Here is a 15,913-nt window from a genome sequence, read left to right as displayed (position 1 = left end):
ATTAACAAAAGAAAGAAGAAGGTATTACTGAAATCAGTGCCTGGACCAGGTGAAGGTGGGGTGGGAACTGGCAGGATCACACTGTACCAGCATTCATGAGACTTGGGGTAGAAGAGGCTCCCAGAAAGAAGAGTAATAAAGCAGTCACCCCCGAAAAGGTCCACAACATTTACATAGACCTTTATAAATGAATAGCCACAGACCCCATCAAAACATGCATTTTGGCCAAAACCGGTTTGGCTCGGTGGATAGAGCGTCAGCCTGCGGACTGAGAGGTCCCGGGTTCGATTCCGGTCGAGGGCATGTACCTGGGTTGCGGGCACATCCCCAGTGGGGATGTGCAAGAGGCAGCTGATCAATGTTTCTCTCTCATCGATGTTTCTAACTCTTTCTATCTCTCTCCCTTCCTCTCTGTGAAAAATCAATAAAATATATTTTTTTAAAAAAACATGCATTTTGTTTAGTATTTAACATCTGCTGTATTATGGAGTGCTTCCCAGGTTAAAGGAGCTGTTTTAAAAATTATAGATGATAAGAAGATGACTAAGACTCTGTATTGGCTGCAAGTAACAGAAAAGCCAACTTAAAACGCTTAAACAATAAAGAGAATTTTCTTGCCTAATAAGTCAAATAGTAGGATGGTTCCAGAGTTTGCTAATTCAGCAGCTCAGGATTTAGTCTTTACCACAGTCTCACTCTGACATTCAGAGTAATGCCTTTATGGACACGTGTAACTGTCACGGTTGCAGACATCATGTGCAGACTTGAAATCCTCCACCAAACAAAAAGGGACCATTTCTTCCCTGGGCAAGTCTTTTTTTAAAGACCAAAAAGACTTTTCTGAGAATGCCCCCACCAGCAAACTACCGTTTCCAGAATTAGATCATGAACCCATGCGTGAACCACTCATTGACGGACTGCATTGCCGTGGTTGGCTTAAACAATCAGGACCTAATTCCAAGTCTTTAAGGGAGGTGGAACAATGGAACAAAAATGAGGGTCTGTTTGAATGGAAGGAAAACAATCAAAGGAGGCTGCCACAGACCCTTTCTGCAGCTGAAGGGGTACAATCAGAGAAGAGAGACAAAAAGACCCTGGCCCTAAGTGGCATTTCTCCAAGCCCCTTTGTCTCTTACTCAACTCTGACCTGCCAGTCAGCCTCACTAACCCTGGCTGCGGACCCTTCCACTGGGGCCTGGTTTTTATCTCCTCGTTTCCCCCTTTTGATTTACACTAATTAGTAGCAGGGTTGGCTCCCTGCCTGATGTTCTCACTGCTAAATCAAGATTTTGAACACATGAAACTTCATGGTGAGAGAGGGCCCTAATAAACAAAGACAATTATGGACAACAGACCCCTGTAATAAGGCAGCTTGAGGAACTGCCTGTGAAAGAAGCCAAGCTCAGAAGATTTAAAAAGAAAAGGTAAGGACAAGAAAACAGTATGGCCCAGGATTATAACATTTTTGTTTTTTAGTTTCTTGTGGTTTTTTTTTTTTTTTTAGAGCATATTATGTATTTCCTTGGGTGCACTAAGTGGATATTTGCAATGAGAAATGTAATTCGTAAAAGGACAAGTATATCTTTTTTCATAATGCATCTTCCAACTTCTCTAGGGCCCTCCAAAAACTTCCAGTTGACATTAAAGAAAAAAATCAGTTTTCTATTTTCATCTGTACCTTTGTTAAATTTAGATTAAAAGTGCAACTCCTTTTTACAACAGAAAAGTGACTATAATCTAATATTGCTGATAGGTACCAAAAAAAAAAAAAAAGAAGCATTTTCTCCCTTTATCTCCTTCCCGCCCCCACATGTTTGTGCCCTTCTCTCAAGTACCTCTGTGACCACATGTTCCTGACGGAGAGAATACCCAGGTGGCCTGGCACTTGGAAACTTGTCAGATGTTATTCAAAGCAATAAAGAACACATCATACAAGTCTCTAGTATATTGTTACAGGGAGACCCTATTTAGAATCCACTAATTGGGAATTTGTAATAATTTAAGGAAGGGCTGGCTGAAGTTAACCTTTGTACTATCTATGCAAAAAAAAAAAAAAAAAAGAGTTCACTAAAGTTTTGAATAGTGTAAACAAGATTGGAAGGGGAATAATTATCTACTTAAAAGAACCAGTTGTTTTGAAAAGCTTTAGAAGTATCCTTTTACATACAAACAGGGTAATTATGATTTAAACAAAGGCTGGCCTGTTTCTAAGGCTTCTTTGAAATGTCAATTACAAATTATGCTTGTCTATTCACCAAGGCTAAGCCCACCCCTGTGTACCAGGCAACAGTTGGTTAGCTTGCTTCCACTTACTCTATATAGAAATAATAAACCTTAAATTCTTTTAAAGTAGTCGAATTCAGTTCAGGCTTTTCACTGATCTAAACAGTTGGTCCATCCTATAGTACGGATCAGTGGTTCTCAACCTTCTGGCCCTTTAAGTACAGTTCCTCATGTGATGCAACCATAAAATTATTTTCGTTGCTACTTCATAACTGTAATATTGCTACTGTTATGAACCATAATGTAAATATCTGATATGCAGGATGGTCTTAGGCAACCCCTGTGGAAGGGTCGTTCAACCGCCAAAGGGGTCGCGACCCACAGATTGAGAACCGCTGGTGTGGATGAAGATTTTACTAATAGCTAGCGTACAACCATCAAAAATGCAGTGACAACTGCCTTCACTCACTCAGTGGAAGAGCTGGTTAATACCGAAAATCTGCAAAGAAAGCTACTCTGAGCACTGGCTTTGTGGGGCTTCCTTTCTTGCCATAGTAAGAAACACATTTCGAATTGCAACTGAATACACACACACTGGAGCAGAGACAATACTTACCCTTATTATGTGCAATACTCTGTTATTTTCTACTTACTTTCTAATAAATGTTAGTCACGACCCACTAAATTTGATTTCACACCCTATTAATGGGTGGCTGTTTTGGAAACTACTCTAGCATCTGCTGGGAGATAGTATTCCTTCCTGGGAGAAAGGGATGGCAGTGGGGAAGAGCAGTGGTTGCTACCTGGTTTTCTGGATATTGTCTTCTCCCCATTCTCCTCTCAAATCCTTGGTCATCAACCTCACTGCCTCTTATACCTTGACTAGTGGCCCAGTGCATGGAATTCGTGCACAGGGGGTGGGGGCGGCATCCCTCAGTCTGGCCTGCACCCTCTCGCAATGCAGGACTGCTGGCTCCTAACTGCTCGCCTGCCTGCCTGCCTGCCTGATCGCCCCTAACCGCCTCTGCCTTGGCCCCGCCACCATGGCTTTGTCCGGAAGGACATCCGGAAGGTCTCCTGGAAGGCCTCCTAGTCTAATTAGCATATTACCCTTTTATTAGTATAGATACTCAGTGCAAAGTTCATTCTTACCCTCACCAACCTTTCCAGCTAATTTTCTATTCCCCCTCCCTTTTTTTCCCCCCTCAAAAGACCCTATGTTGTACAGCCTCTCCACTCAACAGTGTGAGCCCTCTCCAGCTTTACTAAACTGCTCCCATGGCCGCTCGATTTCTGACTCCGCTCCATTTTCCATTAACAGGCCCCTGTTCACTTTGGATTCAGTTTGGTATTTGGTACAGCTCTCCCAAGTTCTTATCTAATTGCTCTCCATTGAGAACGCAGATAATGTATTATCATCATGGTAAAAACAAAATCTTTGTGGTCAGACAAGACCCAGCTCCCCCACACTCACCAGCTGTAGGACCTTGGGTATATCATTTAATTTCCCTAAGCCTCAGTTTCCTTATTCATAAAATTGGGAAAAGATGTGTTCTGCAGGCTTGTGAAGGGTAAATAATCTTTGCAAAATGCTTACCTCGGTGCTTGGCTTATGGCAAGCACTCTCTAAATGTTAGTGTTATCAGTATTATTGTTGTTGTTGTTGTTTAGATTTTACCTACTAGCTCATTTCTCCTGCCACCAAATCCACACCACCCAGTCCTCAAGGGCAGATACTGGTTCAGAGCTTGAGCCTATCTGTCCGGTGCCATAGTTTCCAGCTACCCCAAACCTCTCCAATCACCTACCATGTGTATATTCGCATTCTTCACCACATCCATCTCTGTTGGACTTTTCCCTGCATCACATAGCTCCCTGCATGGCAATTCCTGACAAGAATGATGGTGTTTGATGTAAGTGGACATTGCCGCAGATGTCAGTTCTGCAGTTAGCTGCATGGAAGGGCCACAGCTAGGAGGCAAGCCCAGGGATTCCATGCCACCCAAACAGGTCGCAACCAGACAGCCTCGTTTATCCCATTTACCAAGGGGGAACTGAAGAGAAGTTATGCAGCTCAGGGACCCCACCCTGATAGCCCACACCAGACTGCATACAAGCAATATCCAGCCAAGACTAGAGTTTGCAGCCCTGGTTCCATGAACTGTCTCCCACATCAATGGCTCTGTACCTTGCTCATTAATTCCATTCCAACATGCCTAGCTATGCTTTCGCTCCTCATCCCACGCCTTTGCCTTAGTCCAGCGGTTCTCAACCTGTGGGTCGAGACCCCTTTGGGGGTCGAACGACCCTTTCACAGGGGTCGCCTAAATACACCCTGCATATCAGATATTTACATTATGATTCATAACAGTAGCAAAATTACAGTTATGAAGTAGCAACGAAAATAATTTTATGGTTGGGGGTCACCACAACATGAGGAACTGTATTAAAGGGCGAGGCATTAGGAAGGTTGAGAACCACTGCCTTCGTCCTTTGATCCAGTGGATCTCTTTCCTTGGCTTTGTTTGGCCTGTTTTTAGTTTAATGTACTCACAGATTACCCTAGTTAATCCCCTCATACTTACAGGCCCTGGTTTATCTCAACCCTAATTCCTTCTTACTCTAGGTGGCTGTCTTTTACCCTCTAACTCTGATCTGTTCTAGCCCCATGGATAAGACCATAAAAAATAAGTCTTTGATATAAATGACTTCAGAAAAGAGTGTCATTGGTTTATATTTTAAACCCACAAGCAAGACATTTGGGACATGTTCCCTTACTCTGTTATCTAGATAATAGTCATCTTTTCCTGGTAAGATTATATCTGCTTAGACATCACTTATGGCTGTGTAGGAGGCAGTGATTAACTTACCTTAAAATCAGGATCTTCCATCTTCAGAGAATAATGGTTAAATCATAGTAATTAAGAGCTCAAACTCTGAAGCCAGAATACTTGGGTCTAAATCCTGCCTCTGCAAACTACGACTATATTTTTACGTGTCTTTTGTGTTTTGTGTTGGTGCTCTTTAGATAAACAAAATAAGATCTTGATCTTATCAAGTTAGAAATATCATACTTATTTATTAAGTTTTAGATGTTGGCCTCTGCCCTGCTTTCTCTGTCACCTAGCTTTCCTCAGCTCCTCCTTTTTGAATTTGTGCATCCCTTTGTATATCTATTCAACTGCATTATTTATCTGTCATGTCTGGCACTGTGCTGGGTCACAGAAATACAAAGGTGACAAATCATGGACTCTACCTTTAAGGGTATGCATATATGCATATACAGAAGTGGGTAAAAGTAAGTTTACAGTTGAGTACATGAAACAGAGAGTGAATAAAACTACTGTAATAATCATAACCTGCATGTATTTTTCCATACAAACTGTAAACCTACTTTTGCCAACATATATATACATATGTAATATATATATAACTAACAAACACATTCATCAAAATATTAAGGGTGCTGAGATGGAGGACTTTTCAATGTGCACTGGAGCATTAGAAAGGGCCTAGTGAGTTTGCCTGAGGGAACACAGTGGAGGAGGGTGTGGAGAAGTAAAGGACATCTACGTGGAAAAGGTAGACCAGTTTCAACTGTGAGGCAATCTGAATAAGACAGTCTCCTCAAATAAGCTCAGAAATAGCCCCCATGTCCTGGACTCTAATAGCCTATTGGACTCTAGTTCTGATGGTTGAGGCTCCCACATTGCCCTCCTGGTCTCTGTTGTACAGCAATCAGTTAAGGAAGCTGCTGTTATCAGTGACTCATGAGCCCTGTGTCAGAGCTCTGTGATCTTCCCTCCCATAAAAGGCTCAGTCCTTATGTTTCAATCTTTATCATATGTAGCACTTAAGTCCTCCCCTAAGACCTAAAGCCCTTCTTTGAACTTTAGCTTAGTGACCAGAGTCTCTGCTGCTTATCAATCCTGGCCAGCCCTCTTCTCTGGAATCTGGGTTTCATTTTCTATCCCAGCTGGGTTCTGCCATTAGAGAGTGATAGCCAGAATGGCCACCCTCTCCCCTAGGCCTACTGAGTTGCCCACTGCTGGGATCCCCACTTAACTGGAAAGCCCAGCCCCAACTATGTCTAGGTTACAGCTAACTTTCGACAAAGATCAAACTTTAAGTCAGGCTCTTCTGAGCCCTCTTGTTGACCAGATCTCAACTCGGTTGTCTATCCTATCTTTGGCCTGTCCAGGCCAGTTTTAGCAAAAATACTGCTAAGTAGGTTTAGTGAGAGTGTCCCATCCACCCTTGAGCTCTGATCACCCTTGACATCTGATCGAGTTCCTCATCTTCCATCTTTGATGTGTAAGTCCTTGGCCTGCCTTCACCAAGAATTCTATTAGGTTAGTTTAGCAGAAACCCCTTATCCTTGATGTTTCCTCCTAATGATTTCTATTCACTGACCCCCTTACCCTGTTCCTTGGCTATAAATCATGGTGTGTCCTTGCTGTATTTGGAGTTGAGCTTGATTTCTCTCCTCTATTGCAATAGATTTGACCCCTGTAACAATAGTGTTGAATAAAGTCTTCCTTACCATAGTGTCAGAATAAATATTTTTTTAACATTTGCCATGCCCTTTGGACAATAACAATGGACAGCCCATGGGCCAGCTGCCCTTCTAGGACTATCTTCCCTCCTTGGTCTACTCCAAGAATCAGAGATCTTATTCCAGGCTCTTGAGCTCCTCCTCCTCACCAGCCTCCAGCTGACGCATGTGCAGCAATACAGCCCAGATAGAGTTAGTCACCTGAAAATATGGACCTGGAGAATATGGGCCAATTCTATTCTAACCAACTTCACTTAACTCATTGTCAGTCAGATCATCAAAACATATGAATAATTGTAAATGGTTCTGAACATAAATATATTTTTAAAGAGCTTCCTTAAACAAAATACATTTACTCAAGGGATAAAATATCTGTCTTGTGCTCTTTTGAATAAAAAAAAGATAGTGGATGCAGATCTCTGATTCTCCAATGGTGCCATGAACAAATTCATTGGCCTGTTTTTGGATAAATAATTATTTGAAATTTTATCTCTTGGGTTCCAAGTATTTTTGTTGTTGCTGTTGTTTTAATTTTTTTTTTTTTAATCCTCACCCAAGGATCTTTTTCCATTGAATTTTTAGAGGTGGAAGAGAGAGGGAAAGACAGACAGAAATATTGATGTGAGAGAAACACATGGATTGAGATTGGTTGCCTCCTGCATGAGCCAACCAGGGCCGGTGCTGGGGAGGAGCCTGCAACCGGGGAGGAGCCTGCAACCGGGGAGAAGCCTGCAACCGAAGTACATGCCCTTGACAGGAATTGAACCCGACACCCTTTGGTCTGCAGGCTGATGCTCTATCCACTGAGCCAAACCGGCTAGGGTTTTGTTGTTAATAGAGAGACTTTATTATAAAAAGCCTCCTCACCTACAGCTCTGGTGATTTTTCATGTTTTATCTCTTTCATTTAGCTTCAAATAAGGTAAAGACTCGATAAAATTCAAAATTTACTGAATTTTGTGTTAATCTCAGGTACAGAATTTTCCTCTTGAACATCTCCCTTCTTTGGGGCTGTTGCTGTTGTGTTTTGAAGGAAATGGCGTGTCAACCATTCATTGGTTCTCATGGCTTTGCAGTGGAGGCAGGGCCTTTCCCTGATTTGGTAGCTACCCACACTCTTTTGCCTCTGAACTGTTTTTCTTTTAATACCGGCTGATGATGGGTGTTCATTTTCACTCTCCTTCCACGAGGAGGCTCCGGAGTCAGATTCTTCACTGTCATACTCAGTAGTATCACTGTCATGCTGGGTCTGATTCACCTGGCTGAACTGAGAATGGTGCATAGATCGTCTTCGTTTAAGATAGGCATTTACCAAAGCCACTTCTGAGTCAGTTATAGGAGTAAGCTGGATCTGCTTTGGTTTTTTCATCTTTTGTGGAGAGTCCCAGGCACCATCTTTGTTTTGCCACTTACGGGAAGTATCTTTGCTTGCTAACAATCAATGAAACAAATCAACGGGTTAGGCACATTGTTGGTTACCATACCTTCACATTACCTAAGAGCTTATAACATGTGTGGGCTCACTCTTAGTTGCCATTTGCCAAGCCACCACTTTTCTCCACTTACTTGCAAGTGTTGGCAGCTGACGGCATTTTCCAGTACCATACCAGGTCTTCCAAATATCGGAAGGTCAAATAGATGCTTGACATATGACTTTTGAAGTTTCATGAGCCCTGATATAAGATCAAGGGGAAAATCTCTAAACTTTTCCAGAGAAGGACCCTTTTCTCCTTTGAAGTCTTAAAGATTCACGTGTTTATATGAATGTGATTTGGATAGCAGGAAACTAAAAAGAATCTTTTCTTTATACAGTGGTGTACTGGAATTGGCTGGTCAATAACTTAGTTAAGCTTTCAGAAATTTTGTGAGATAGTTGTTAAACACAGACATTAGTAAAAAATTAAACTATCAACATTTACCATTACATCAATTTATTACAAATAAACATAATGCTCAAAACATCACTTCCTAATTATTTTATTACATTTTATTATGATGTATGCTCTTGAAGCTATTTGTCTGTTGTTGGGTGTTGGAAATACCACATAATGATGTGCTACTGTGCATCTCCTTCCCAGCTCCATGTTCAGTGACATATTAGTGACTTGAAATCAGTTTGGGAAGGATAAAAATCAACAAGAGCCAAAAGTCAGGCATTGTTTTATGGTTTTGTTGACTGTCTAGGTTTAAAGTGATGGAGAAGATGGTACTAACCTAGATTTACATTTAAAAGTATCATGCCTATAGCCACTACATTGAGAATAGCACCTCCAAAAAATAAGGAAATATTCTTCCAGAATATTGTAAAGCTATTATCCAATTTGCCAAGAAGTCACTCACATCATTGACAACCAAGTTAAGTTCCAAGATACATCTTGTTTCTTTCATATTACTCTTTAGGGAAAGTAACATTCATAATGGAACTACACTTGTTGATCAATTGCAGACATAAGTTGGCTAAGGATGCAAGAGTCTGGTAAAAATCAAGGAAAGTATTTTGTGAGAATCAATGGTCTCTATGGAATTTACCATAAAGAGTATTATATATTTTACTAGAGGCCCGATGCATGAAATTCATGTGTGTGGGGGGGGGGGGGGAGGGGGGGGGAGGGGTGCCCTCAGCCCAGCCTGCTCCCTCTCTTGCAATCTGAGACCCCTCGCTCCTAACCGCCCTCCTGCTTGCTCCTTACCACTTGGCTCACTGCTCCTTAGCCCTGCCATGGAGGCAGGAGAGGCTCCCGCCACTGCAGTTGTGCTCGCCAGCCATGAGCCTAACTTCTGGCTGAGTAGTGCTCCCCCTGTGGGAGCACACTGACCACCAGGGGGCAGCTCCTGCATTGAGTGTCCCTTGGTGGTCAGTGTGTGTAATAGCGACCAGTCATTCTGGCCATCCGGTCGTTCCACCCTAATGGTCGCTGGGTTTTTATTATATAGATTGTTTGTAAATTACGTTATACACATCCTTTATATTTAATTTTTTTTAAAATGTATACACACATCTTTGGAGAGTCGTTTGTTAAACATTTTCCAGCACATAACTGCTTATGGGTTATTGAAAAAAGATATTATTTACAGCTCATAATCCTGTAGTAACACTAACCGTAAGTGTATGTAAAAAGGAAGCTGTGTGAAGGGAGAATGCTGAGGAATGAAAAGAACTTGAGTTTTACCTACCAGTAATTCATAGCCCCTACTAAATTACAGCAGCTAGATTATCCTGCACTAAAGCAAGGAGCTTGTCCAATAAGCTGCCACAGGTCTTGGGGAGGCCCTATAACACGCTTGGCTGTTCACCTCTGTTGCCTGCTTTCCACACTCGCAACATAGTTCTCTCATCAAAGTCCAATACTAAATATGCACCAACTCTCACCTTTGCTTACTGAAGTGCTTGACCCACTATCTTCATCCTTTTTCTTCTCAGACATCTGTTTCAGAAATATAGATTAGTGATGGTGACCTTATATCATACACACCCTCAGATCATTCACACCCCCATAAGTCCCAACTAATATGTACAGATGCAAAAGTTTCACGGTAAAGAAGGCTGATGGGGGGGAAATGGACTCATCTGGAATGTGGTGCGGAAGGAAAACTCTATGGACACCCTGAACCACCAGAAAGATGAACAAGTGGGTCCTAGAGCAAGTTTAACCTGAAACATTTCTGGAGGCAAAAATAACAAAAGTGAAGCTTTCCTATTTTGGGCACATCATAAGAAAGCAGAGAAAACGGATTCTTCACTAGAAGGGCCAAATACGAGATGAATCGACTTCCCCAAAGAAGCCATAGGCATGAGTCTACAGCAGTGGAGCAGGGTTGCTGAGGACAGGACACTGTGGACACCACTCATTCATAGTGTCACCAGGAGTTGGAGTCACTCAATGGCACACACAACAGTCATCACAGTTGGTTGCCTTTCAGTTTCACTTCTGCTGCCCATTAGGAAGACCATACTTTGATAGCAGAATCTACGAAAATGTTTGAACCAAGCAAAAGGAACAAAGACTTGAGGGAAAATAATAATGATAAGGGGCTATAGGTTATAAAGTTTTTCTGTATTCATATTATAGAGAAATATCATTTAAAAAGAGATTTGATGCCGAAACCGGTGTGGCTCAGTGGATAGAGCGTCGGCCTGCGGACTGAAAGGTCCCAGGTTCGATTCCGGTCAAGGGCATGTACCTGGGTTGCGGGCATATCCCCAGTGGGGGATGTGCAGGAGGCAGCTGATTGATGTTTCTCTCTCATCGATGTTTCTAACTCTCTATCTCTCTCCCTTCCTCTCTGTAAAAAATCAATAAAATATATTTAAAATAAATAAATAAATAAAAATAAAAAGAGATTTGATAGTACTATTAGTGTTTTAAATTGCTTAAAAAATTTTTTTTAAGCCTCACTCGAGGATATTTTTTCCATTGATTTTTTAGATAGAGTGGGAGGGAGAGAAAGGAGGGCGGGGGGGGGGGGGGAGGGGGAGAGAAACATCCATGTGAGAGAGACACATTGACGTGCCCTTGACTGGGAATCAAACCTGAGGCCCTTAAGTCCGAAAGCTGATGCTCTAACACTGAGCAAAACCAGCTAGGACTATAAATTACTTTTTAAAGGGCATTTTATCAAGTCACATTATCAATAATTCTTTCAGATCTTTACCTCAATTCATAGACTTAGTATCTCCTAAATCCTTCAGAAACTTTCCTTCAAAATGCAACCAAAACATATATTATCTGTGAATATGGCAACCAGAATAAATAGATTTCTCTGAATAGTTCCAATTTCAAATATTCTGCCTAATACTCCATAAATGTATTTGTCCCATTTATCACATCAGTCTCCCAATTTTTCATGCTGAAGATGGTTTTGTCAAATAATCCTATATAATGAGAGGAATATACTAAACAAATGTTATAATATTAAGTTAAAAATCAAGATGCAAAGTTGTATATACAGTATGATCACAAGTTAGCTAAAAATATGAAAAGAAAAAAGATTTTAAAGGATTCCAGGAGTGTTAGCAATGGCTAACTTTGAGTGGTAAAGTAATTTTTCCACTCTGAGGCATAATGACCAAGTGCATCACGACCAGATCACAGATCAGCAGGAGGGTGGGCCAGCGAGGTATGAGGTACAAGCGAGCTGCAGGAGAGCTAGAGGAGGGGGCAGGGCAGCAAACTATGGGGATGAGGGGAGAGAGGGGAGGGGGGGGAGGGGGAGCTACAGGAGGGTGGCAGCACCTACTGGCGCAAGGATTCGTGGTCAGGGCTACTGGTACAAATATAAAGCTCCTCCTCCTTCAGAATATATCAAAAATTTTAGGAATACTCATAACACTTTTGACACATAATTCTTCTGGGAACTTTTCACCAGGAAATAACCCCCCAAAGAGAAAAGGTTTTATGTACAGAAATATTCATCACAGCGTAATTCAGATAATATAAAATGCAAAATTCAAAAATAGACATGGTTAATTAAATGCAGTATAATTATACGATCATATAATATATAGTTGTGGAGATGATTATGGTAAAAGTATGTTATAATATGAAGAAATAAATGTTATAATATTAAGTTAAAAATCAAGATGCAAAGTTGTATATACAGTATGATCACAAGTTAGCTAAAAATATGAAAAGAAAAAAGATTTTAAAGGATTCCAGGAGTGTTAGCAACGGCTAACTTTGAGTGGTAAAGTAATTTTTCCCCTCTAATTTTTCAAATTGTCTAAATACAGAAAAAATGAATTTATGTAAAATCAAACATTCTTTGGGTTGAAAAGTGCCATACTTGGGTATTCATAATTGCAATCTAAGATCTTTGGCCCATTCCTTTCTCTTCTTTAAAATATATTTTTATTTATTTCAGAGAGGAAGGGAGAGGAAGAGATAGAAACATCAATGATGAGAATCATTGATCAGCTGTCCAAACAAACACTAAACAAATATATAAGCTAAACGCAGCATATATAGTCTCTGAAAGCAAAAGGTAAATGCATCTTCAAAAGTGGCAAATCCAGCCCTTGCCAGTGTGGCTCAGTTGGTTTCCCGGTCAAGGCACATACTGGGTTTGATCCCCAGTCAGGGCATGTATAGTAGGCAACCAAACAGTGTTTCTCATATTTTCTTTCTCTCTCTCTCTCTCCCTCTGCCCCCCCCCCCAAATAAAAATAATTTCTTAAAAAGTGGCAAATCCAGAGGAAATCAGTGTGCTTCATGTTTGAGGATAATTACCACCACACTTCCATCACACTTTTACCATTACTTCAAGGTTTGTAAATAAAGGCTTATAGTTTAGCAGAGAAAATGAAGTTCAAAGGGAAGGAAAAATTCCGTCCTCCTTGACTAGTCCTTATATGATTCTCAGATTGCAAATCTGGGACCCTTTAGAAGAAGCAGTTCAGCTGAACAAAATAAAAGATGAAACTTCTAAGATAATTAAGGTTTTAATTAGCACTGAATAAATTAATTCAACATTTCAACTATGCTTTGAAGCAAACAAATGATATGGCAGGAAACTTGGGTTTACTGCTCCCAAGTTTGTGTGAGATTGGACAAGTCACTTAATTTCTTTGGGCCTTATCAATTTTAAAAAGGATAGATAACTGATATCTAACTTGCTTACAAACAGGAGACTGGACCCTAAACCAGTGGTCGGCAAACCGTCGCTCGCGAGCCACATGCGGCCCCTTGAGTGTGGCTCTTTGGCCCCTTGAGTGTGGCTCTTCCACAAAATACCACCTGCAGGCACCCACGTACAGTGCGATTGAAACTTCGTGGCCCATGCGCAGAAATCGGTTTTCGGAAAGGAGATAGACGAAACAAGTATACAAGACGAGTGTGGATGGGAGAGTTGGAAGGGGTCGACCTCAGCGAACGTACCTCATTCAGATTGAGGACTTTTTTAGCAAAGGCCAGCTTAGGAGTACCCTAATTAAGTTAATAACAATGTACCTACCTACATAGTTTAAGTTGAAAAAATTTGGCTCTCAAAAGAAATTTCAATCGTTGTCCTGTTGATATTTGGCTCTGTTGACTAATGAGTTTGCTGACCACTGCCCTATGCAATCTTGAGGTCCTAGAAGCTTGGGTCACTATGACTATGACAGAAGCAAGGGAGAACACAGCTTAGGTCTCTTAAGTGGTCTTCATGATGAAATTGCCAGGAATCAATTTCAATTTTTTGTTAATTTTCTAAAGTAGCTTTTCTTGCCAGACCAGACAAACTCAATAGACTTAGCTAGGGAGTCTAAGATATGTATAAGCTATCGCTTCTAAATCTCCTTTTGGCAAAGTATCTACCTTATGAAGCATTTAAACTTTAGATGAAACTTCTTAAGCCAAACCGGTTTGGCTCAGTGGATAGAGCGTCTGCCTGCGGACTGAAAGGTCCCAGGTTTGATTCCGGTCAAGGGCATGTACCTGGGTTGCGGGCACATCCCCAGTAGGGGGTGTGCAGGAGGCGGCTGGTCGATGTTTCTCTCTCATCAATGTTTCTCTCTATCCCTCTCCCTTCCTCTCTGTAAAAAATCAATAAAATATATTTTTTAAAAAAAACTTCTTAAGGGGGAAGATATGACGAGGGAAAGAGTCTTTGATTATTATAATGGAATCCAGCTGGCATAGACATAACAAACCTCCTCCTCTCCATCTAGAGCTGATATAGCACTCAGTCTAGCTGACCACCGACAGCCCAGGGTTCTGGCTGCAATGCTAAATGACGGTGGTTTGATTAATCGTCAACCTGGTATTAATGGCCAGCAAGGATCCCACATCAGCAACTTACAAGAGCTTGGTCACAGTCATTATATATTGGAACATAACAGTCCTGATAAACTGAGCTACCTCATTCCTAAGAGGATGGTATTTTTTTCTGCTAGGAGGTGGTCTAGAGTAGCGACTTTAGTTCTGTTTAGTTTCATTTAGTTCTGTAGCTTATTCTATTCTGAGAGTATGTTGCCCCATTCTAAAATCCCCAAAATATTACAACACATATCCAATAAATAAAACGACTTTTTTATTTGTAATTAAAATTACCTGGCTACACAAGGAATTTCAAGGTCATTAACCAGTAGGGAATTAATCCCAGCATTACACAGCATATTAACAAAGTACAAACCACCTCAATATCTCAAAATTGCAGATTTGTTATGGTGCAACCACAGACAAAACAAAAGTATGCAGTCACTAAGAATTCTGCTGTGTGAATATAATTTTGAGAAGTGTTACAATATCAAGTTAAAAAGCAGGATATGAAAATATACACTATAACATAAATGCTAACCATGTAAGATCAAAGATAGAGAAATGGAGAAATATATATTGTTATAGAGAAAAAGAAAAACTAGAACATACTACAAAATGTTAACAGTGGTTATCTCTAAGAAATAGGATTACAGTAGTTTAAATTTTCTTCATCCTTTTCTATATTCTTGGATTCTCTAGAACAGTGGTTCTCAACCTGTGGGTCGTGACCCCTTTGAGGGTCGAACGACCCTTTCACAGGGGTCGCCTAAGACCATCGGAAAACACATATATAATTTCATATTGTTTTTGTGATTAATCACTATGCTTTAATTATATTCAATTTGTAACATTGAAATTGAGGGTCACCACAACATGAGGAACTGTATTAAAGGGTCGCGGCATTAGGAAGGTTGAGAACCACTGCTCTACAATAAGATTGTATTGTTTTTAAAACGAGAAAACAAACTTTAAAAAAGTTGTTTCATCAAAGTAAAGTGAATTTTATTTTAATGAAAAAAAAAACACCTAGTGTACAGTAAAGATATTATTTAAAATGAAAAGAATATCCTACCCAGAAAGGAGCTCGAGAGAAGAACATCAAGACCAATATAATGACAAAATACCACAAGAGTAAGGTCCCTACTGCCCCGCAGGAGTCATCCTGCCAGCACTCATGATCCTGACTTGGAATGCTAAAAGTTAGAGGTCTGGGGGGAGGATCCACTGCCCAAAATAAGGAAAGAAGTTCTCCCATGAGGGCTTCTGGCTTCAGAAGTAAAACATGCTCAAAGGGATGACAGCCACTGGGAAGTACTTCGCTCCACATATATGACAACTTCCTTGACAACCTATTATGACATACACTTCAGCAACTGTGACAGGAACTGACAAACCCT

General features: G+C 40.8%; 1 protein-coding gene across 1 annotated transcript; it reads right to left on the bottom strand.

Annotated features, from left to right (window-relative positions):
- Positions 1-7,656: 7,656 nt before the first annotated feature.
- On the bottom strand, positions 7,657-15,771 carry SSMEM1 (serine rich single-pass membrane protein 1). Its single transcript, XM_059656108.1, has 3 exons — positions 15,589-15,771; positions 10,148-10,202; positions 7,657-8,208 (listed from the first exon to the last, which is right to left on the bottom strand). The coding sequence occupies exons 1-3, from the start codon at positions 15,769-15,771 to the stop codon at positions 7,718-7,720; spliced, it is 729 nt and encodes a 242-aa protein (XP_059512091.1). The 3' UTR covers positions 7,657-7,717.
- Between the last annotated feature and the right edge of the window lie 142 nt (positions 15,772-15,913).

This window comes from Myotis daubentonii, chromosome 10 (assembly GCF_963259705.1).
Source record: "Myotis daubentonii chromosome 10, mMyoDau2.1, whole genome shotgun sequence".
In the NCBI taxonomy this organism is placed as follows: Eukaryota; Metazoa; Chordata; class Mammalia; order Chiroptera; family Vespertilionidae; genus Myotis; species Myotis daubentonii.
This window is presented reverse-complemented; position numbering and strand designations above follow the sequence as displayed.